General features: G+C 42.9%; 2 protein-coding genes across 2 annotated transcripts; both read left to right on the top strand.

The window, feature by feature from the left end:
• Positions 1–5,255: 5,255 nt before the first annotated feature.
• On the top strand, positions 5,256–9,836 carry LOC104806051 (dihomomethionine N-hydroxylase-like). The gene is made up of 4 exons (XM_010530773.1): positions 5,256–5,679; positions 8,865–9,004; positions 9,108–9,381; positions 9,496–9,836. Exons 1-4 carry the CDS (start codon positions 5,256–5,258, stop codon positions 9,834–9,836), a joined length of 1,179 nt encoding a protein of 392 aa, XP_010529075.1.
• A 6-nt stretch (positions 9,837–9,842) lies between these two features.
• Positions 9,843–10,850, top strand: LOC104806050 (dihomomethionine N-hydroxylase-like). Its single transcript, XM_010530772.1, has 4 exons — positions 9,843–9,855; positions 9,924–9,976; positions 10,080–10,353; positions 10,468–10,850. Exons 1-4 carry the CDS (start codon positions 9,843–9,845, stop codon positions 10,848–10,850), a joined length of 723 nt encoding a protein of 240 aa, XP_010529074.1.
• The last annotated feature ends 7,691 nt before the right edge of the window (positions 10,851–18,541 follow it).

The following is an 18,541-nucleotide window of genomic DNA, read 5'->3' as shown; positions in this document are numbered from 1 at the left end:
CTTTGGATCCTCAGACCTGAGATATCTATTGTATCCATCATGACGAGTAATGTACTTTGACTGTGTCAAACGTCGTCTTTAACCGGATGATTATAAAGGCATGGCTCGGTACATTACAAATCATGTAGTGCATAGTAGATAGTCAAGATGGAACTTTGTCCCTCTGAAAGAGAGAGATATCGCTTGGGCCCGTCGTAGGAGTGAGACTGTAGAAATGTGTGGCCGCACTATAGATGAATGTCATCTATCTCTTACAGTCTACTCGGGATACGACAAAGCATTCGAACTATGAGTTCGATTATGACATCGTGAGACAAAGAGGATCATCGTTGGAGCTATCTCTGGCTTTTCGGTTAGATCACATCTAACTCTTTCCGATACGGGTAATCATAATGTCTTGCTAGAGACTGCTTATAATTTGTGAAGCGAGATTGGATCTCGTGTTTACTACCGTATTCGGAGGAGCCTAAAGGGTCACACACATATGGGATGGACGTGTCAGAAAATCCAAAGTGACTTTTCTCGCCTTTTCTCAAATGGAAAGCAGGTGGGGAAGGTTTGGCTCGCCCTTATCTCGTCCCTAAGTCATCAGAAAAGCCAAGATTGATCTGGAGAAACTCTCTCAACCTCTTGAGAGTGTTCTTAATCCAAAAACAAGAGATTTGATCTCTTCAAGCTCTAGCAAACAAGATTCCAAGTGTTGGAATCCATCCCAAGGGTGTGGACTGCTCAAGAGGGTGTTGGCTCCTTCAACACCTAGGTTGTGATCAACTAACCGCATCAAGATTGTGAATCAAAGGTTAGTTTTTCTCTCAAGAAAGTTCTTCATCGAAAAGATTGGTCCGTTTGGGTGTTCAAAAACGTTTTGAACGCTAATTCCGCTGTGTAAGCCCACAGACCAGATCCTAGCACGGTTTTGAACCGGCGGTCTAGGATCCCGTGTGACCCAGCAGTCCAAGATACAATCCATGTCAGACAACCAAGTATGGACTCTGGTTGATGCGTCTGAAGGGATAAAACCCATCGGATGCAAGTGGATCTTCAAGAAGAATACCGACATGGATGGCAACGTGCACACGTATAAGGCACGACTTGTGGCGAAAGGATTCTGTCAGATTCATGGTATTGACTATGATAAGACCTTTTCGCCTGTAGTTATGCTGAAGTCCATCAGGATCCTGCTTGCCATAGCCGCATATTACGACTATGAGATATGGCAAATGGATGTCAAGACCGCATTCCTTAACAGGAACTTGACCGAGGATGTGTATGTGACACAACCCGAAGGTTTTGTCGATCCAAGGAACCTGAGGATGGTGTGCAAGCTTCAGAGGTCCATTTATGGACTGAAGCAGGCTTCGAGGAGCTGGAACCTTCGCTTTGATGAGACAATCAAAAGGTTTGGTTTCTCACAGAATGAAGACGAGCCATGTGTTTACAAGAAGGTCAGTGGGAGCACAATAGTTTTTCTAGTGCTGTACGTGGATGACATTCTCCTAATAGGGAATGACGTTCCTACCTTGCAAGACGTAAAGTCTTGGCTAGGAACGCAGTTTTCTATGAAGGACCTAGGATACGCGGCCTATATTTTAGGCATTAAGATCTATAGAGATAGATCGAGACGTCTTCTAGGATTGAGTCAGAGTACTTACATCGATAAGGTCTTGAAACGGTTCAAGATGCAAGATTCCAAGAAAGGAACCTTACCAATGAGCAGTGGCACAGTTCTCTGCAAGAGTCAGTGTCCTACGACACCTGATGAGCGAGAACGCATGGATCAGATTCCGTATGCTTCGGCAATTGGATCCATCATCTATGCCATGCTTTATACTCGACCAGATGTATGCTATGCATTGAACATTATGAATAGATACCAGTTAGATCCAGGTGAGTCACACTGGATCGCCGTCAAGAACATCCTGAAGTACTTGAGAAGAACTAAGGATGTGTTCTTGGTGTACGGTGGGTCGGAACACGAGCTCGCTGTAAGGGGTTACACCAATGCTAGTTTTCAGTCAGACCCGGATGACTACAGATCGCAGTCTGGCTATGTTTTCTACTTGAACGGAGGTGTTGTTAGCTGGAAGACTTCTAAGCAAGCGACCGTTGCAGATTCTACTACAGAATATTGCAGCGTCGGACGCAGCAAAGGAAGCTGTTTGGATCAGGAAGTTTGTTGGCGACTTGGGTGTTATTCCTAGTGCGATCGCACAAGCGAAAGAACCCAGATCCCATCAATTATCCAAACACATAATCAGACGATTTCACCTTATCAGGGAGATCATAGACAGAGGAGACGTGCACATTTGCAGAGTGTCGACATATGACAACATTGTCGATCCCTTCGTCGAAGCATGAGGGTCATGTTAGGGATATGGACATTAGATGTTTAGCAGTCCACGATTAGAGCAAGTGGGAGATTGTTGGTTTAGTGCTCTATGATGTAATGTTATGCGAGCTTTATTTAGATACATTTGATGTATTGACACTTTCTATGGTTTATGGATGAGTGTTTTATTCATTACATGTTTTGCATACTTGATATGTTATGATATCCGTGTATTGTTATGAACAATACTAAACTCCCTAGTCGTATGTCGTTGTGGGAATAATGATGTAATAAGACTAGTATGATATGTGATTGATGATCATAGGGATGATCATAAGTATTGGATACGATCACAATCATAGGTATTCGTTGGAGAACGGAATACTGGATTGACCAGCATGAGATTGTCACATGGACTAGCGTCATGATTTGAATCTCATATGACGGTTCCATGATTGGATCCTAAGACCTGAGATATCTACGGAATCCAACATGAGGAGTTACGTACTTTGAATACGTCAAACGTCCTGCGTAATAGGAGGACTGTAAAGGCGTGTATCAGGTACGAAACGAATCTGTGTTGGATTGTAGATAGTCAAGACGGGATTTGTATCTCTCGTAAAAGAGAGAGATATCGCTGGGCCCCTCGTGTGAGCGCGACAGTGAAATGTGTGACCGCACTATAGATGAACGTCGTCTATTTCGTACAGTCGAACTCAGTGAATGAGAAAGCAGTCGAATCAGATAAGGTGGCCTGTCCATGCCTTATGTTCGACTTATGACATCGGGATACAAAAGGATCATCAGCCAGAAGGGCCAGACCCGACGGTCTGCCAGGTCCAGATCCGACGGTCCAGAACGTGGTCTGTCCGTTCCAGAAGGTCTGGAACGGACGGTCCACCGAGGTAGACTGTCCGTTCTGACTTTCGGTTTTTTCGAAAATTAAACCAAAATTATGGTTAAATCACTTTATAAGATGGAGATTAAAACCCTAATAGATTGAGTCGACTTTGGAGAACTTCTACAGACTTTGGTGAGATCCAAAAGGTTCTAAGAAGTGATCTAAGTCTTGTTTTCTCGAAGCAACATACCGAATAGTTGATTCGGGTCCTAGCAGACAAGTTCCAATCGTTGGAATCCATCCCGAGGTGTGGATACGTGTAGAGGGTGAGGTAATCTTCCTGCCTTAAGTGATCGGACAAATTATTCAGTTGATACAGGCCTCAAATCGATTGAGGTAAGCGTTCTAACGTTTCTACGATTCATACATGCATGATTCTAGGGTTTCATAAAATTTTTGTTTTTACATCCGCTGCGCAAACCCTAGAATCGATTTCTTAGGAATAAGATTCGCTCTAGAGATCCCAGGAAATCCCAACAGCATTGGCTGTGGGCTCTGGTGGAAGAGCCCCTTCAAGGACGTATATCTTCTTATCGTGTCTGAGAACAATTCTCAGGTTACGATGCCAGTCTAAGAAGTTCGTCCCTGTCAACTTATCCTTCTCAAGGATAGATCGCATTGGTAAATTCAGTACATTACCAGTTGTCTCCATTCTCTATAGAGATAGACAAAACAAACAATACAATATGCAATATAAGTAGTACATTACTACAACCTAGTACATTACTAACACAAACAACATGATGTAATATGAATTGGCTCCCACTGAGAAAAATAACCCTACTAGTATTTCCTAAGTGGGTTAGGATCCATATTTCACATAAACTTGAATCAAGTTTATGCTATCTAGGTAGACATCTAATATCGATCACATCCAATGTGACTCTTAGATCTTTTATGGGATTATGGTATCATCATACCATTGTATATCTCTTATCCCATCTATACCGTTAAGTCCAAGTCCGACTTGATAATTTAACCTAAACTAGACCATATTCAAGCCGTGGGAAGCAATATTTCGTAGCAACCCGTTGTGACTTTGCCTATCGTTGATGAACCTCGGAGATCGAGCATGATTCGAAATGAGCCCAATAGATATGGATTTATCGTGACTAGAAATGATGAACTTGTGCTTACAGAGTAAGACAAGCCTACATCATATTCAGAAGCTATGTCGAATCCGGACTCTGAGAAATGGTTCGAGGCTATGAAGTCTGAGATGCACTCCATGTACGACAAATATGGACTTTGGTTGATGCATCTGAAGAGATAAAATCCATCGGATGCAAGTGGGTTTTCAAGAAGAAAACTGACATGGATGACAACATGCATACCTATAAAGTAAGATTGGTGACGAAAGGATTTCGACAAATTCATGGTATTGACTATGACGAAACCTTCTCTCCCGTTGCTATGTTTAAATCCATTCGAATACTCATTGTCATAGCCGCATATTACGACTGTGAGATATGGCAAATGGATGTCAAGACCGCATTTCTTAACGGAAATCTGCTTCAGGATGTGTATATGACACAACCCGAGGGTTTTGAAGATCTTGAGCATCCAAGGAAGGTATGTAAGCTTCAGAGGTCTATTTATGGTGAAGCAGGATTCAAGAAACTGGAACCTGCGTTTTGATGAGACATTCAAAGAGATTGGCTTCTTGCAAAACGAGGACGAACCATGCGTTTATCAGAAGGTCAATGGGAGCGCAGTTGTGTTTCTGGTCTTATACGTTGATGACATCTTGCTAATCGGAAACAACATTTCTACCTTGCAAGACGTTAAGTCTTGGCTACGAAAGCTTTTTGCGATGACAGACTTAGGCGAGACTACCTATATTCTAGGTGTCAAGATCTATAGAGATAGATCGAGAAAGTTAATCGGTCTAAGTCAGAGTACTTACGTCGACAAGGTGCTAAAACGGTTTAGCATGCAAGAATCCAAGTAGGGATCCTTGTCGATGAGACAGGTTTAGTTCTGAACAAGAATCAATGTCCAAAGACATATGATGAGCGAGAATGCATGGATAGAATTCTATACGCTTCGGCGATAGGAGCTATCATGTACGCCGTGCAGTGTACTCGGCCAGATGTATCGTTAGCATTGAGTCTAACGAGAAGATACCAGTCTGATCCAGGTGAGCCACACTGGATAGCCGTAAAGAACATCCCGAAATACCTGATAAGGACTAAGGATGCGTTCTTGCTTTACAGTGGACATGAAAATGAACTCGTTGTAAGTGGTTACACTGATGCTAGTTTTCAGTCCAATGTGGATGACTTTCGATCGCAATCAAGTTTTGTGTTCATTCTTAACGGAGGCATTGTTAGTTGGAAGAGTTCCAAACAGGGCACCATTGCAGATTCCACTATAGAGACTAAGTATGTTGCTTCATCGGATGCAACAAAGGAGGTTGTTCAGATCAAGAAGTTCGTTGGAGATCTTGGTATTATTTTTAGTATTGCGAACCCCATTAGGTTGTACTATGACAACAATGATGCGATTGTGCAAGCAAAGGAACCAAGGTCACATCAGATATCCAAACACATACTCCGGATATTTTATCTTATCAGAGAAATTGGAGATAGAAGAGATGATGATATACAGAGTATCGACATATGATAACATCGTTGACCCATTGACGAAGCCTCTCCCTTCGTCGAAGTATGAGTGTCATGTTAGGTTTATGGGGATTAGATATTTAGTTGATCATGATTAGAGCGTTTGGAGATTGTGATATTTTATACTCTAAACATGATTATTCGCACGAATGTTTTATTTATTGTACTTGGATTTATTATGATGAATGAAAATATGTTTTCTTTATTATTATTATTATTTAAATTGCATGTTATTGTTTAATAATGTTATCCTTGTATTATTATTGTAATAATACAAAATTCCCTAGTCGATCGTTAATGTGAGAACATTAACGAATAAAGACTAGTATGATACATGATGGATGATCATAGAGATGATCATAGCGTATTGGATATAGATCGTGATCATGGATGTTCATTTATGAATGAATATTGGATGACCCGCATGAGATTGTCACATGGATCTGACATCATGACTAGAATCTCATGTAATACTCCGCTTTGAGTCCTAACACCTGAGGTCTCTATATGTATCCGACATGAGGAGTGATATTCTTTAACACAATCAAACGTCGGAACTGTAAAAGGATGACTATAATGACTGTAATTGAGAGCCTCATGAATCATGTGGAGGGTAGTAAAGAGTCAAGACATGATTTTGTCGCTCTCTTATGTGAAGAGAGAGATATCGCTGGGCCCCTCGAGTGAGTTGAGCTGAAACGCGCGCAAACAGATGAAGAGTCATATGTAGGTTCTGTTAACTCAACGAACGAGAAAGCAGTCAAAATGTGACGAGATGACTTGTTCCATGTCTCTGTTTTGACTTATGATATCGCTTGACAAAAATGATATAAGTGTTGAACGTTACTTGGCTCGTTAGATCACACTACTTTAGTCTAACAAGGGAGTCATAGTATCTTGCTAGAGACCACCTATGATTATTAGTCCGAAATGGTTTCAGAACTATGTCTGCATTGGACGGACCTACATGGTCACACACGTAGGGCTATTTCTATTTTCTGGAGCGTGCATGGGAAGGTTTATTGTGATAGACTGAAACTCGATCATGAGTAGAGCAAGTGAGAGATTGATGGATATGGTGCTCTGGCCACGATCGGTTTGCGAAACTGATTAGAAATCTTTTGGATGAGTTTAGGTGGCCCAATGGACTCATATGATAACTAATAAGGCTAATGGGCTTTAATCTCTTAATTGTTAAGTTGAAGGCCCAATAGGCTCAATTGGTTTAATGAAATACTAATCACTTTATAATTATGTTTAAAAAACATAATTTAGTATTAAGAAAAATTAAGAGAATTTTTCGTCTCCCTCTCTCTCGCGGACGACGTCTCTTTCTCTCCCGAGGAGCACCTCGGTTCCCGTTTCCAACCTCCAGATTGCGTTCTAGTAGACGTAAACCCGTGAGTGTGGACTAGCTGTAGAGAACGTTGGATTTCAACGTTTGTGACAGGTCTTTGGATCGAAACAGGTTGACATATCGATACTTTTATCATTATATGTAAGATCTGTTGTTTGGATTTCGTTTTATATATTTTGCTGCGTGAAACCCAAAGTTGGAACCGTAGAAACTGTTATGAACGCACGTTTAGAGATCTTCAAAATCCCAACACAGACGACATTGAGCTTGTTTGGTTGGAGAGTTTGCTTTGTGGTCTGCGTATTCGCTGTCCTCGTCTGGTGACTCTTTATTGTGATAGTCAATCTGCTCTTCATATTGCGAATAATCCGGTCTATCACGAGCGTACGAAGTACATCGAATTGGACTGTCACTATGTTCGGGATCAACTTAAGTCCAATTTCCTTAAACCTTTACACGTTTCTTCCCATAACCAAGTCGCGGATGCTCTCACAAAGTCGTTGGCGATTGATCAGTATCATTTCTTATTATCCAAGATGGAAATACATGATTTGTATTCTCCATCTTGAGGGGGAGTATCGGAGTATATTTTACAGTTTTTATTCTTCCCTAATTTGTAGAGTTTAGTTTCTATTTTCTGTTGTAACAATCAGATTTGCTTATATCTTCTAACATTAGTTTGCTCCAGGATTGGTACTACGTACTTGACAGCCTCTCATAGACTAAGGAACATGATGTAATCAACCCTGTTGGTAGGGTCTGTTCAGTGATTTATTTTGTCCACTTGCGCATGGGAAACCCACTATTTTGTATAAATTATCCAGTTGTAAAACTGATGTAACACCGTTCTTTTGAGTAATACAAAATTACCTTTAAACCAAAAAAAAATATTTGCTTCTATCTTATCCTATGTGTATATATATTGCATTTGTAAAGAATTGAATGTATATAAGGAAAATTTTCTAAAACTACTATGTTCTCTTCTATGCTCGATAGAGTGATTGTATATTTAGATGGTTAGTTGAAATTATTATAGATAAATTTTAAATAATAGAAAATGTAGAAAGTAAATATTTTGTAACGATATATTATATTAATTTTTTGTATTACATTTATTAGTGTTGTCTCATCAAATTTTTTTTGGATCCGTCAGTGTCTGTCCTAACCAACGTACCACCCAATCCACTTAAAAATATATACACAGTAAATCCAAATCAATCTATGTCTCTATCCGACCAGGTGAATCTTTATCTCAAACGGACGTTTTTTTTCTTCTCAAAGTTATTTCTCATTTTTCTCGACTCTATAAAAAGTGAACTAATTCTCCAATCTATGTGTAAATAGTTTTTGAATAGATAAACCTTCTTTTATTCGTTATTATTTCTTTTGATTGCAATATAATTTAAACCGGCACCTTATATAACTTCCTCTCTTGTATGAAAGAGAAGAGCTTCTCATACTTTATACGCAGAGTCATTACATAAATTAATTTTTGTTACCACGGAATCCACTCTAAATGTAAAAAAAAATAGTATACGATAATGGTGAAATTCTTAGAGAAATTGTTAGTTGATGACACCTGGAAGACTGAACTGGTTACTTGAGAAGAAGGCAAGAGAAGCATGTGACCCATTGCTAACTGCAACGCTCTAGTTATCGACGACAGAATCAAGTTGTGGAGGGAGAGAGAAGGAAAGAATGATGTCGAAGATTGGCTCGATGTCTTAATCTCTCTTAAAGATTTCGAAGGGAAGCCATTGCTTACACCTCAAGAAATCAAAGGTGAATGCAAGGTAAGTGATTTTCAATAACCAATAAACACATACATGATAATAACCATATATATTCATTCATGTATATGTGAAAACATTAAGCTTTTATTGATACATTTCATAGGATGTTTGTGTCGCATCGTTGGATAATCCGGCAAATAATGTGGAATGGACACTTGCCGAGATGTTAAATCGACCTAAGACTCTTAAAAGGGCTGTGGACGAACTCGACAGAGCAGTCGGAAAAGACAGACTTGTGCAAGAAAGTGACATACCGAATCTCAACTACATAAAAGCTTGTTGCAGAGAGTCTTACCGACTTCATACCGTTGCTCCATTTTTACCCCCTCATGTAGCTACTGAGGACACATCCCTCGGGGGATATTTGGTCCCAAAAGGTGACTATAGAATCATATGGACTCTCAGTAGTGTTCAATTAGGCGCATGCATGCATGCATACAACTTTGATATAAAACATTTAAATTTGATGTTATCATCATATGCTACGACAGGTAGTCATGTGCTGGTGAATAGGATCCTGTTGGGTCGGAACCCTAAGATTTGGGAGGATCCGGAGGTCTTCAAGCCAGAGCGCCACCTCAATGGGGACGGTTGCTCGGAGAAGGTGAGTCTGATGGAGGCGGAGATGCGGTTCGTGACGTTTGGTACAGGTCGTCGTGGTTGCATAGGTGCTAAGGTTGGGACATACATGACAGTGATGTTGTTGGCTAGGCTTCTCCAGGGGTTCACTTGGAAGCTCCCTCCGAGTTCGGGGTCGAGTCCCGGTCGAATCGAGCTCGTGGAGTCGCCAACCAGTCTGCTGATGGCTCCATTGCTAACTGCAACGCTCTAGTTATCGATGATAGAATCAAGTTGTGGAGGGAGAGAGAAGGAAAGAATGATGTCGAAGATTGGCTCGATGTCTTAATCTCTCTTAAAGATTTCGAAGGGAAGCCATTGCTTACACCTCAAGAAATCAAAGGTGAATGCAAGGTAAGTGATTTTCAATAACCAATAAACACATACATGATAATAACCATATATATTCATTCATGTATATGTGAAAACATTAAGCTTTTATTGATACATTTCATAGGATGTTTGTGTCGCATCGTTGGATAATCCGGCAAATAATGTGGAATGGACACTTGCCGAGATGTTAAATCGACCTGAGACTCTTAAAAGGGCTGTGGACGAACTCGACAGAGCAGTCGGAAAAGACAGACTTGTGCAAGAAAGTGACATACCGAATCTCAACTACATAAAAGCTTGTTGCAGAGAGTCTTACCGACTTCATACCGTTGCTCCATTTTTACCCCCTCATGTAGCTACTGAGGACACGTCCCTCGGGGGATATTTGGTCCCAAAAGGTGACTATAGAATCATATGGACTCTCTGTAGTGTTCAATTAGGCGCATGCATGCATGCATACAACTTTGATATAAAACATTTAAATTTGATGTTATCATCATATGCTACGACAGGTAGTCATGTGCTGGTGAATAGGATCCTGTTGGGTCGGAACCCTAAGATTTGGGAGGATCCGGAGGTCTTCAAGCCAGAGCGCCACCTCAATGGGGACGGTTGCTCGGAGAAGGTGAGTCTGATGGAGGCGGAGATGCGGTTCGTGACGTTTGGTACAGGTCGTCGTGGTTGCATAGGTGCTAAGGTTGGGACATACATGACAGTGATGTTGTTGGCTAGGCTTCTCCAGGGGTTCACTTGGAAGCTCCCTCCGAGTTCGGGGTCGAGTCCAGGTCGAATCGAGCTCGTGGAGTCGCCAACCAGTCTGCTGATGGCTAAATCTCTAGTTCTATCCGTGGAACCGAGGTTAGCTCCGCATATGTACCCGCAATTTCGCAACTGATGAAGAAAAAGATCGTTTCCTTTACGAATGTGTTGGTATGTGTTATATATGATGTGTGTGGGTATGGTTTTCTGCACGTGTTGTTTTTAATGCATAACAATGATAATTTCAGTTACACCTTTGTATTTTTCTCAAGAGTACCTATTTATATCTAATGTTTGTTTATATATATAAAGGAAATGTTATTAAAACAATATCAAATCTAACAAATAGATAAAAATGTGACCCTGACATTTTATTCATTAATTAGGAATTAAAATTTTAAATACAAATAGATAGAACAATTCTTATACATTTCTCAACCAACCGCAGTACAATTATTCGGAGAAAAGAATTATATGATGTGCATGACCATATCAAAGTTTTCAAACAATTTGTTCAAATTATAAGATATATATATATATATGGTGTGACTGGTTATACCTGACTGGTTGTACCACTACCACCCGTAAACAGAGCGGTTATGATTTCTGTGGGGTGGTGGTTGTTGAGAAAACGACTGATTAAATCGCACCTAAACGAAACGCAACGAAACTTTAAAAATTAAAACGCAAATGATAAGTTGCGTTATGGTTGCGATTCTTAGCGCTTATATAGAAAAACAAAAATACCCACGTTAAAATTGTAAAACCCTAAAATTAATTCGGATGCTCGTTCGTTGGTAATTTCTTTTCGTCTCTATTTTGGATTTCTCTCGCGCCCTAACATATTTGAGCTCGCGGTGGGTGGTTGTCATCTCCGTTTGAGGTCATGCTTTCTAGATTTTGCTTTTTTTTTCCTCTTGTATGATTCGATTTATTTATTCTTGGATGTTTGAACCAAACCTAGAATCTGGAAATAATCACAATTTGTGGGCTTAATGGATTTCAACCGAATAAAAACTATGGGTTTAATAAAATAGCCCAATTATCGAGTTAACTGATGAGGACATCCGGAGCTCGGACGAAGGACTTGGAGCGGAGCTCGGAGCACCGGAAGATGTTGCCCGATCGGCCGAACTCTCGGCGTCACCCTCGATCGATCGTCTCGACCCGACGCACACGAATGTGCCACTATCATCTCGGACGTCCAACCCCGTCATCGCACGCAACGGACCATATACGAGGGCTTCATGAGTATCACATCGGGCCGAGCCTCCACTCACTCATGCCAAAGCTCGGGCCATTCTAACTCACTTATGTTCGACTTGGAGTTCCACCTTGACGAGACATGAATCTTTGACACGTCATTCCAGAGCAACGCCAATCTCAAGTCTCGAAATGTCTTCGCGTGTCATCTTACGGAGCCAACGCTACATGACTAACGGATCGGAAATATGGACTGCACATACTTAGGCCCAACAGCCATATTTCTAAGTCAAATTTGGCATTAATGTCTTAGGCTCCACATGGCTTGCATGTTTTATTAACATTAAATGATTGTCCTTTACTTAATATCTACTTAATCCCTTGTAAACGTTGAAAACATTTCACGCTTTAGGAAATCAGAATTTTCTTTTGGTTAATTGCCATTGTTTGAGGTGGAGCTATCTCCCTCCTTTCCGCCGACGGTGTGTCCATTAGCCTAAGGCTTGGTGTGTCCGGCCTTGCCCCGACTTCGGTGTGCCAAGCCAACCCTTGGTGTGTCCGAGGTCTATCATCCGTGTCTCCATCCCCTTCTCCGTCATCCACCATCGTCCTCCCCATCGTCGTCAATCATCACCATCATCGTCGGCTTTCCCTTCGGTCGAAACCATCGCCCATCCCCTTGCCGAACGTCGCCGTCGTTCCCTCATCTTCCGCTACCTCTTCCGTTGAACATCACCTCCCCCATCACCCTTAATCCTTTGGCCCCTTCGGCAGTTTATCCGCCATCACTTCCCCTCGGTTTCTTTCCTAGACCGAAACTATATCTCTTCCAGCCATCATCGAAAGTTCCAGCCCTCATTGAAAGTCGAGAGCCTTCTTCATTAAGGGCGAGAGACTGCAACCGAGATCAATCCCGTCTACACGAGACTGTGCTCATCATTTTGGTATCAGAGCTTGCTCGAGCCAAACGGACGCATAAACCCGGTGAGATCACTCCTTGATCATTGTTTTCAGTTTTATGTTTATATACTTGTTACCGATTATACCTACTGCAATTTTTGCTTGAATCGAGTTAAGTACGTGACCTTTTTCTGTGCAGAAGGTTGACAAGGATCTAGACGTGATAAGGATTTCGACTTCACAAATCGCAGTCGTCAATCACGGTTGTTTCGTTCTCCCGATTGTTCGTTTCATTGCTAACGAAATCTGTTTATGTTTTGTTATCAATTGAAACTGTTTTGTGAACACGACTTGGCTACGTTTACTTGTTCGTTCTTCTGTGTTTTGCAGCACCTAACACCCCTCTCGAAGCTCGCTCACACCTCAAACACGGCTGCAAGGATCGCCCGCTAACTACTCGGTGAATTCCTTCCTATTAGCAAAGTCCTAGGTTGTTTCGTTTGTACCGTGTGTGCTGATTGTTCCTTGAGCTAGTTGCTGCGTGAATTCATCCCGTGAATCCTTAGAACCTTACGTGTTAGTGTGTGTGAAATCTTATCAGCTCTCATCCTAGGATACTTGTACGTTCTGTTTGTTTATTATTTGTACGCATGTTGTTTGTTGGTTGACGTCGCACGTTGTTTGCTGTTCGAATCGCATGACTTAGGCTATCCGTGTATAACTTGCCTTGCATGTTGATTGTTTTAATCGCCAGCGCGATGAGTTCCCAGAATCTGTCAAACGAAGGTGCTAACGTCGGTTCTAGCAACGACGGTATGTTTTAGGCCCTTCAACAGATTATGGAGCGTTTAGTTAGGTTAGAGGAGTGTAGGCCGGCCCGGCAAACGATTAGAGAGAACGAACCGCAAAACTGGGGACCCATAGACCAATCTAGACCGCGCCGAACCTGGACACCCGAACCTCGTATTCGAGAATCTGCTGCCCGTCCTATACCCCACCGAGACTATAGTCCTGAAATCCTTAGTGGGGACAAGAATGATGTATGACCCCATAGGAGGCTACGTGAGAGAGCGGTAGAGGCCCTAGGAGACCGTGACCTGTACCCTAGACATCGAGCCCCTAGGTTTCGTGAGAGGTTCGACGAGGAAGAATCAGAGTACGACGAACCCCATAGAGTTTATAGACCACATGATCGGATCGATGACGAGGGTATCGATTACGATGAGCCACCTAGGAGACGAGCCCAACCGAGACCTAGAGTTAGGGCCAACCGTAGGCAAGAGGTGAACGATGACTTAGACGATCCCTACGTAGAACAGCCTGTTGGGGTTCACTACGGGTTCCTAGCATGCGATCATATCGATCTAAGGTTTGGTTCACTAGGTTTCATGCAGCGGAAGAATTATATATAAACCTAGTTAAACGTCACACGCAACCAAATGTACAAAAACCCGAATGACTGTGTATATCACCGAGGGAATCATTACTTACCTCGTTCTCGATGAAACTTGAAGCAAAGATCGATCCGGGTCTGTTCTTAATCACCTATGATGAGGACATCGGAGCTAGCAGCTTGGACGAGGACGGGAGTTTAACGGAAGGAGCTCTAGAAGGTGTTGAAGACTTGGCCCATCAGGCGTCAAGACTCTTGCCGGATGATCATAACGTCACAAGATCATTTGAAGCCGCAGAAACGGGACTTGACATGCACAACGCGAAGGCTCCCCGAGCAAACCATTGAGCCGAGCCACCACTCACTCGTGCTAGAGCTCGAGCACTTCGTGTCACGCTAACCAAGGGTGTCACTCAAGTTCTCGACGGATTTCGGGTTAACGACAACAATGGCGCATCATTATTCGGACGAGAAGTGACCCGAAACATCTTCAGCATTAAGTCCGAATTGTCTAAGGCCTAGGACATGACTTTATTCAATTCTTCGGCCCAAGAAGAAGGCCCACGACCCAGCCCATGCGCAGCCCAAAGGAAGGAGCTTTCTCAACAGCTCTTTTGTCTCATTTATTGTTAACCCCATGCATGTAAACTTAGCATTAAATGTGTTTATCTCTTTTAAATTCAGCTCTTGTAATTTTGAAAGACCAATTCAGAATTTTGCAAGTAATTTTGAGATTGAATCTCTCTCTCATTCTTTGGTTGGTGTGTCCGCCTCTTTCCTCTGTTGTTGGCCGCCGTCGGTGTGTCCGCCGGTCATCCGTCGAGCTCGGTTGGTCCGGCTCCTTCCTTGGTTTGTCCGAGGTTCCTTCCCTTCGATTTCCATCTCCATTCCTTTTTTAAACGTTTCCGAATTCGAGAGCACTTTCGCGAACCAGTGATTGGAATCGTTTCACCATAAATCCACTTCGAATTGCCTCTTGTTCCTCCGCGAATTCGAGAGCCCCGCCCGTGAGCCGGTGATTGCGGTTGAACACCCTTGCCCATCCCCCTCGTGCGTACATCATTTTGGTATCAGAGGTTGCTCGAGCCATAGGACGTTCCCCGGGTGAGATCTATCCTTTTACAAATTCTGTTTTGTCCTTTGTTCAAGTCCCATTGAAAAAGCCGAAAACAATTTCACCAAAAAACATCCCAAAATCCGAGTTTGTGTCGCTTCGATTTGCAGGTTGTACCCGAGGAGTATTGACCGAGTTTCACAAACCTAAAACGCAGCTAAATCCGGTGAGATCACTCCTTGATCGACCTTATTCTACAACTTTGAAATTCACGATTGTTTGTGTGTTCATGGACTGTTCACCTTCTAAAATCATACCTATTCGATTGCACGTTTGCTTTGGTGTGTTTGCTGTTTGTTTTGGTAAAGAAAAACTTTTCCTATACTTGTGTGTTGAAACGTGCTGTCCACTGGTCAATTTTCTCCATTTAAAATTCAGCCCATAGTCTAGCACGTTACTGTATGTTATTTGCTTGGACGTTGCTGTTTGGTCTTGTCTCGTACGTCGTGTGTTAAATTTTGTCAATTGTACGCTGTTTGATTACCGTTGCACGTTGTGCTTGATTGCCATTGCACGTTGCGTGATATCCACGTCTATCATTTTCGCTATTGCACGTTGATTGTGGATTCGTTTGCGTGCATAATACGTTACTTGCATTGTGCGAGGATTGAGAGCAAAATGAATGCTAACGACGCTTCTAACGAGGGTGTGAACGTTGGGTCTTCTAGCAACGATGAAATATTTCGAGCCCTTCAACAGATGATGGAACATATTGCTAGGTTAGAAGAGTCTAGACCAGCTACACAAACCATTAGAGAACATGAACCACGCAACCGGGAACCCGTAGACCAACCTAGACCACGCCGACTATCAACACCCGAATCTCTTAGTGCTGGTGAGAGTGACATTGCTCCTAGAGCCCGACGTAGGGATAGAGAGGTCGAGAGAAACCCATCATGATAACCCTAGACGCAGGCCAATAGACCGACCTATACTGAGAGAACGAGTCATAATCGACGAGGAGTCGGACTATGACGAGAGACCACGAGCGAGAGATCATAGAGCTAGGGTTAGGGTCGATGACGATGAGTCAGACCATGAGGAGATACCTAGACGGAGAGTGAACCCTAGACCGAGAGATAGACCTCATATGTGGGCAAACGATGTCGAAGAAGAAGAAGAAGAACTAAGACATCGACAACCTAGAGGGTCTAGTAACGACCTTAAGCTTAAACCGCCACTATTCGTAGGGGAGGTAGATACCGAAGCATACCTAGATTGTGAGCGCCGTATGGATAACATCTTCGAATGTTATGCATATTCGGATCGACGGAGGGTCCAATATGCTGTTGCTCAATTAGCAGAGAATGCGCTAGCTTGGGACCGAGAAACTACCGAGCGACGACGAGCTCACATAGAGCAAGTTGGGACTTGGCGTGAGATGAAGGTTCTTATGCGCAAGAGATATGTTCCTCCGCATTTCCACCGAGAACTTCAAAGGAAGTATCGGAAGCTAGCCCAGGGAGCTAGACCGGTGGAAGAATATTTTGAGGAGTTTGAACATATTAGGAGTCGATTAGAGCTCGAAGAAGATGAGGAGATGGTGATGGCTCAGTTCTTAGATGGACTCCAAGAACGTATTGCTCGTAAGGTAGAGCGCCATCCTTACCGTGATCTCCACGAACTCCTACATTTAGCCGTCCAAATAGAAAAACAAGATCAGAGAAAACAATCCCGACTAAATAGAGTAAGATCCCAAGTAGGACCCTCATCATACTCACCAAAGCCTTCATCTGGTCCTAGGAAAGAAACATCTGAGGTTAAAGTCTCGCGTGACCTCCGGGATAAAGGAAGAGTCCCCGTAGATAACCCTAAGACACTCGATCTAGAGGGATCATTTGTTATAAGTGTCGGGGCCGTGGACATATGGCTAAGGACTGCCCCAACTCTCGTATAATGATACTGATGGATAACGGAGAGTACGAGTCCATGGATGAGGAAGAGGTGGGTGAACCCGACGAGGAGATCGAATACCCCGACAGCGGTGAACTCTTAGTTACGAGACGAGTTCTGAGCACTCTAGTTACTCCGGACGAGACTGCCCAACGAGAGACCATTTTTCATACTCGTTGTACCGTCCAAGGAAAAATCTGCGGACTGGTCATAGATAGCGGATCATGCACGAATGTCGCAAGTACATATATGGTCAAGAAGCTCGGATTAGTTCCCGAGAAACATCCGCACCCCTATAAACTTCAGTGGTTAAACAACAGTGGGGAAATTAAGGTTAACGAGCGCGTCAAGGTACCATTTAGTATCGGACGGTACCAAGACGAGGTCACATGCGATGTTGTTCCCATGCAGGCGGGGCACATGCTACTCGGAAGACCATGGCAATTCGACCGCGAGGTCCATCATGACGGGAGAGCAAACCAGTATTCTTTTGTACACAACAAAAGGATGGTTGTGCTCGCTCTCCTTAGCCCCTCTCAAGTGCATGAGATGCAACTAAAGCTAGCTAAGGACACTGAATCAAAGCAGAAGAACTTCTACCTTAAGGTTAGTCAAGTCGATCGGGCTGTTCGTCAAGAACAATCGGTACTTCTCATGGTTTTGAAGGACGTCATGAACCTGAGGACGGAAGTACCTACCGATAACCCCGCCATAAGTCGACTACTTGAGCGATTCCGAGATGTGTTTCCGGATGAGATTCCGGCAGGGTTACCACCCATCAGAGGGATTGAGCACCAAATAGACCTAGTACCCGGTGCCCCTTTACCTAACAGACCCGCTTACCGAATGAACCCAGAGGAGACGAAAGAGCTCGCGAAACAAGTTCAAGAGCTTATGAGCAAGGGTTACATTCGAGAGATTCTTAGTCCATGTGCAGTTCCGGTACTATTAGTACCCAAGAAAGATGGAACTTGGCGTATGTGTGTGGATTGCCGAGCGATCAACAACATTACCTTTAAATACCGGCATCCCATCCCTAGACTCGACGACATGCTTGATGAGTTGAGTGGAGCCACGATCTTCTCAAAAATTGATCTTAAGAGTGGTTACCATCAAGTAAGAATGAAAAAAGGTGACGAGTAGAAAACCGCCTTCAAGACCAAACAAGGGCTTTACGAGTGGTTGGTTATGCCTTTCGGGTTGACCAATGCCCCGAGTACATTCATGCGCCTCATGAACCAGGTTTTGAGAACTTTCATAGGAAAGTTTGTCGTGGTCTATTTTGACGATATCCTCGTGTATAGTCGGACCACTGAGGACCATT

Source organism: Tarenaya hassleriana, unplaced genomic scaffold (genome assembly GCF_000463585.1).
Source record: "Tarenaya hassleriana unplaced genomic scaffold, ASM46358v1 Cleome114, whole genome shotgun sequence".
Taxonomy (NCBI): domain Eukaryota; kingdom Viridiplantae; phylum Streptophyta; class Magnoliopsida; order Brassicales; family Cleomaceae; genus Tarenaya; species Tarenaya hassleriana.
The sequence above is the reverse complement of the archived record's forward strand: the minus strand, read 5'-3'. Positions and strand labels throughout refer to the sequence as shown.

Coding starts and splice junctions, on each gene's coding strand:
- LOC104806051 (XM_010530773.1), top strand. CDS start 5,256: ATGGATAGAATTCTATACGCTTCGGCGATAGGAGCTATCATGTACGCC. Junction 9,005..9,107: donor AAATCAAAGGTGAATGCAAG/GTAAGTGATTTT, acceptor TACATTTCATAG/GATGTTTGTGTCGCATCGTT. Junction 9,382..9,495: donor GGGATATTTGGTCCCAAAAG/GTGACTATAGAA, acceptor ATGCTACGACAG/GTAGTCATGTGCTGGTGAAT.
- LOC104806050 (XM_010530772.1), top strand. Junction 9,977..10,079: donor AAATCAAAGGTGAATGCAAG/GTAAGTGATTTT, acceptor TACATTTCATAG/GATGTTTGTGTCGCATCGTT. Junction 10,354..10,467: donor GGGATATTTGGTCCCAAAAG/GTGACTATAGAA, acceptor ATGCTACGACAG/GTAGTCATGTGCTGGTGAAT.